Source organism: Crinia signifera, chromosome 3 (assembly GCF_055691185.1).
Source record: "Crinia signifera chromosome 3, ASM5569118v1, whole genome shotgun sequence".
NCBI lineage: Eukaryota > Metazoa > Chordata > Amphibia > Anura > Myobatrachidae > Crinia > Crinia signifera.
The window spans coordinates 317,945,616-317,951,582 of record NC_139219.1 but is presented as its reverse complement, the minus strand read 5'-3'; the positions used below and the strand labels follow the sequence as shown (position 1 = coordinate 317,951,582).

The window sequence follows — 5,967 nt, the reverse complement described above, 5'->3', positions numbered from 1 at the left end:
ACACGCTGTACAGCGCTCACAGTAAGTACCCGAAATCTTAGCATAAGAGATGGCCGATTGTTCTGTGAAATTATTAAGTCGTGCAAATATTTATGTCAGACATTTCAATGTACAAATGATTAATGGAGAACAAAGATAAAATGTGCTGTATTATATAATTTACCTAAAACATGTTTGCTAGTATACCTACAGGAATGTAACTCTCGTTTAAAGCAGAATAATATCCCTATTAAATACAACAGAATGCATTTTGATAATCATGAATTTCAGCGTAGAAAACAATGCATCTGTGATACAGGGCCTTATTCTAGTTCAATCTTTCTGACAAAATCCTTCTTAGATGGACAAAACCATGTGCACTGCAGGGGGGCAGATGTAAAATGTGCAGAGAGAATTATTTTTGGGTGAGTTATTTTGTTTCTGTGCAGGGTAAATACTGGCTGCATTATTTTACACTGCAATATAGATCTCACTTTGAAGTAAAACCCCACCCAAATCTAATTCTCTCTGCACAAGTAACACCTGCCCCCCTGCAGTGCACATGGTACTGTCCATCTAAGAAAGATTTTGTCAGAAAGAGTGAACCAGAATAAGGCCCACAGTGAGAGGCATTCAATGGCACAGCGAGTGCAGCACTGAGTTCGCCATTTTACTCTCGCCGTGCCCTTGATATCCCCCCACGCCATGCCATGTGCTCGCCACGTTCAACGCATTTACATCTCACCGCCCCTTACAGCGAGAGGTGCCGAGGGGGCCCGCAAATCGCGGGAGGGGGGCGCTACAGGGGGTTCCGTGAATCGCGGGAGGGGGTGGCGCGAATTGCGGGAGGGGGGTCGCAAATCACAGTAGGGGGGGGGTGCCGTGAATCGCGGGAGGGGGGGTCGCGGGGGGCCCTTTTAATGCCGGGAGGGGGGGTCGCAGGGGTCCCGCGAATCGCGGGAGGGGAGGATGCAGGGGTCCTGCGAATCGCGGGAGGGGGCTCGCGGGAGGGAGGGGTCGCTGGGGTCCCGCGATTTGCGGGAGGGTCGCGGGGGTCGCGGAGGTCCAGCGAATCGCGGGAGGGGGTGGTCGGGTCTGGGACGGATATTAGACAGCACTTACATCGACAGCCATTACATCGACACCATTAGTTCGACAGCTCAATAGGTCGACATGGTTTTAGGTCGACATACCATTAGGTCGACATGTCATTATGTCGACAGCGCATTATGTCGACAGCTCATTAGGTCGACAGCTCATTAGGTCGACATGTTTTTAGGTCGACACTGCCATTAGGTCGACAGAGTCTATGTCGACAGTCAAAAGGTCGACATGGGTTTTTTCACTGTTTTTTGGCCGAAATGTCGACACAGTCGACATGGACACAGTTTGAAGTGTACCGCAGCCGCTCGCTATGCTTCGGGCACGGTGCCTCGCTGCGCTGGGCACACTATTTTATTCTCCCACCACGCCCTAGTGGATAGTAGGGCATGAAATACCGCCTTTCGGCACATGTCGGCTCAATAAACAGTGAAAAAACCCATGTCGACCTTTTGACTGTCGACATAGACACTGTCGACCTAATGGCAGTGTCGACCTAAAAACATGTCGACCTAATGAGCTGTCGACCTAATGAGCTGTCGACCTAATGAGCTGTCGACATAATGACATGTCGACCTAATGGTATGTCGACCTAAAACCATGTCGACCTATTGAGGTGTCGAACTAATGGTGTCGATGTAATGGCTGTCGATGTAAGTGCTGTCTAACAATAGTCCGGATACCGGGGTGGTCGCGGGGGGCCCACGAATCGCGGGGTCGCGGGGGTCCCGCGAATCGCGGGAGGGGGGGTTCGCGGGGGTCCCGCGAATCACGGGAGGGGGGGGGGGGGCGCGGGGGTCCCGCGACTCGCGGGAGGGTGGAAAGCGGGGGTCCCGCGACTCGCGGGAGGGTGGAAAGCGGGGGTCCCGCGAATCGCGGGAGGGGGGGTGCGGGGTCCTGCGAATGGCGGGAGGGGGGGTCACGGGGGTTCCGCAAATCGCGGGAGGGGGGGTCGCGGGGGTCCCGCGAATCGCGGGAGGGGGGGTCGCGGGGGTCCCGCGATTCGCGGGAGGGGGGGGTCGCGGGGGTCCAGGGGGGTCCCGCGAATCGCGGGAGGGGGGGTCGCGGGGGGTCCCGCAAATCGCGGGAGGGGGGGGTCGAGGGGGGTCCCGCGAATCGCGGGAGGGGGGTCACGGGGGTCCTGGCAGAGGGTAGGGATGTGCAGGAGTAATGGTGGATGGTGGCTGTGGAGTAATGGTGGATGGTGGGCGTGTACTGTAGCCCTGGCTGGGCGGGGGGAGGTGATGTCAAGGGGGTGGAACGTCAGACACATGAAAGTGAAACTGTTCTACACAGGAACGTTCTCCACAGGGGTTGAGTGACAGATCTGGCTAAATATATAAGAGATACACCACATGAAAAGCCTGTTTGTCCCTCTGTACCTTACTCTGTAGGAGACCTCACAGGCTCAGCGCTGCCCTGTCTAAAAATCCTCCCATGATGAGGCCGCTGCACGAGTCCAGCTTCCAGTCATTAGTGTAGATCTCCGACCATTGGTGCAGTCCTGTATGCAGTCTTATCAAAGACTCAGGGCAAGATTCTCTAAGCTTCAAAATTGATAAAATGGGGAGTGATAAACAGCCAGCCAATCAGCTCCTACCTGCCATGTCACAGACTGTGTTTGAAAAATCCCAGGCAGGAGCTGATTGGCTGGCTGTTTATCACTCTCCATTTTATCACTTTTTGAAGCTTAGAGAATCTGGCCCTCAATCACTGGTTCTGGTCTGTTGCACTTAAAGCTGGCAGAGCCTGTTACATGGTCCATGGGGCTCAGATCTGGGGAGGCAGCAGGGGGCAGCGTCAGTGGCATAAGTTCGTTCCAGTTGCCCGGAGGCAAGATATATATTGGTGCCCCCCCCCCCCCCCCACACACACACACACACACACAACACTATATAACCTTATATAAAATATATATTTCTGTTGAGATAGATAGAGACCACATATATATTTCATAACTCAGCAACAGAAGTGATATCGTTGGCTTGTTTGTTGGATTTAAACTTCCAGGGGGAGGAGAGTTGCCCCCTTGGGAGCAGGAGCCCGGCAGCAGATGACTCCATTGCCTCCCAGAGTTCTGCCTCTGGGCAGTGTCATAGAGATGCAGGGGGCAGCTGACAGCGATGGCATACCCATCAGCCGCACCCCCTCCACACAGTTGGCAGCAGCTGCACATGTTAATAAAACTGACGGAACGCATTTTAACCCCTAGTTGCAAGGTTGTTCTTGCACAACCTGGTGATGGGTTGATGGGCAGATTGTGTAAGTGGTAAATTCCAGCTTAAAAGCAGTATATAAATAAGTGTAATTCAGTGACTTGTATTCATTCTATTCAGGTATTCTTTTTGCTCATGGCGAGAATTGGAAAGTGATGAGACGTTTTACACTGTCAACTCTACGAGATTACGGGATGGGGAAGAAGAGCATAGAGACCAAGATTATCGAGGAATGTGAATGTTTAATTCAGACGTTCAGATCCTATGAAGGTCAGTGCTCTCTAATACCATCAATCACTTCCACCGTCATTCTGCTAGCATCAATCAAATATCCCAGGTAATAGGTAATGTGACTGCTGTAAACTGCCTTGTATTTGTGCTGCTGCTCTGTCTCTTAGTAACCAGCCAGCTCGCTACAGTCTTTCACCTAAACTGGATGAAATAATATTGTGAGCTGTGAAGTGGACAAAATTGAGTTGGAATGATTGGAAATTAATGTCATTTTGGTTAGAACCAAAGCCAGTAAAAATGGTCCGCCACACACCTTGTAGTAGGTTGAACAAATATCCGCATAATACTGTTCAAATTTCTTGGGCGATATCATTTTTTTTTATGACTAGAAGGTATACTGTAGATAGGGGTGTAGGGATATTTTTGTCACTGCTCATGTATTATCAAGTTACAAGGCATCATCATAGGCGTACTCACATTGAGGGTTAGGGGTGCACAGGCACCCTCTAATGATGTGCACACCCTTCTGAACACCTCCCTGCCACTAGCAATACCAGCAATACCTTTTGCAAAAGACTTTTGCTTTTTAGAACTGTATTCCAATCAGTTATGTGTTTTGCATTGTTAATTGTACTAGACCATTGTCATATCACTACAGACCTGCGTCATCCATGTCAGTTTTTTTATTTATTTGCATGTTCTGTTACACAGAGTAATTAGAAGATTAAAACTGAAATAAGCAGGAGACTATGGTGCGGCTGAGAGACGTTTTATATTGTAGTGAGAGCCAATAGATGATGGTAGACATACCTGATTGGCGGTGTTAGACACACCCAGTGGGCATTGTTAGACATGCCCAATAGGGGGTGCTAGGAACACCCCTTTGACATAAATGAATAAAATGCGCTGTGCATTCCTATGGGCATCCTATATTACTCCATATGCTTATTAATGTACAGGTTAAGTATCCGTTATCCAAAATGCTCGGGACCAGTAGAATGTTGGATAACGGATTATTCCATATTTTAGAATATTTTTATATTCTTGCATTTATGTTTTATAAGCACATCAGGCACATGAAATACACACAAATATATTTTATTTGAGCATGAAACAAGGTTTGTGTCCTATCTCAGGCACTGAATTTGAATGACAAGCAATCATGTCCTTGCACATATGTAGTGCCAATTACATGTTATTTCCCAAGTAGTGCCAGTTAGTAACCAGTAAGTTTTTAGCAAAAAATAAAAATACAAGTACATTTTGGAGACTATGGTTTTCGGAATAATTTGGATAATGGATATTTGGATAAGGGATACTCAACCAGTATTTAACTTTCACAAATCTTGGCCTTTGTTCTTTTTTGCAGGAAAAGCATTCGATAGTATGACCATCGTTAATGCTGCTGTAGCCAATATAATTGTGTCCATTCTAATCGGCCATAGATTTGAATACGGAGATCCAAACATACTGATGCTCATGATGTTATTTAATGAGAATCTCAGGATCGTTTCCAGCCATATGGTTGCAGTAAGTATTTTCCCTCTGAGTGTGATTTAGAACTGGCCAAGAATCCCATAATCCTGGGACTGCAATCCTGTATGAGCATCGGCAAAACGAAGCAAATGTTGTGCCTTTGTACATTATGCACACTGATTCAGGGGCGTGTCCTGGAGCCATGGCACCCAGCGCAAGCTCATGCCACCCCCCCTCCCCCCAATAGCCACCACAGGGGGGATAACAATGTCCCAAACAGGAATAAAAATCTATAGGCTTTAATTAGGGTGGCCAATCACGCACCAGCAAACTGACTGCCGGTGCGCCCCTCTCCCCCTTCCTGGGAGGTCGCACAGCTGTGCGCTTGACAGGAGTCTGCATGGCACCCCAACAATATATTGAGACACTAGGGCTGGGGTGGGAAATAAGCGACCCTCCAGCTGTTGATGAACTACGCATCCCAGCATGCCTTGCATCAGTTTCAGCATGTCCAACTAGCAAAACTAAAGCAAGGCATGCTGGGATGTGTAGTTCATCAACAGCTGGAGGGCCACTTATTGCCCACCCTTGCATTAGGTGATGGAAGCCTATGTTTCTGTTACCTGAACTGAGCGCAAATGGCAACTGACCCCGTGCAGGGCTGGCAACAGATATTTTTAGCCCCCGGTACCCTGATATATCTGGAGCCCCCCCCCACAACCCTTCTCTACCACAGGTTAGTGGTTATTATGGATGACTTGTTAGTGCGCATGTTCGTACACATAAATACACAGAGAGAATTCTGGCATGCCGCCATGTGTAGCACCGCCCACACCACATCATAACAGGAGACTTCACCAACGGTACACAAAGCGGAGTGTACTCAAGGGACCCGCATACTTGCATTCTCCTATGCACATTCATTGCGCAGGTTCACACCCTCAGCATTGTTTTTTATTCGCAA

The 5,967-nt window shown here is 48.8% G+C and overlaps 1 protein-coding gene across 1 annotated transcript in view; it reads left to right on the top strand.

The window, feature by feature from the left end:
• Window positions 1–3,021: 3,021 nt before the first annotated feature.
• The window catches only part of LOC146062795 (cytochrome P450 2K1-like), a 16,116-nt gene continuing 13,170 nt past the window's right edge, over window positions 3,022–5,967 (top strand). Inside the window, exons 1-2 of the mRNA XM_083174811.1 lie at window positions 3,022–3,566; window positions 4,897–5,057. Coding sequence (XP_083030937.1) covers window positions 3,452–3,566; window positions 4,897–5,057 — 276 coding nt within the window. The 5' untranslated portion in view covers window positions 3,022–3,451. The remainder of the gene's footprint in view (window positions 3,567–4,896; window positions 5,058–5,967) is intronic.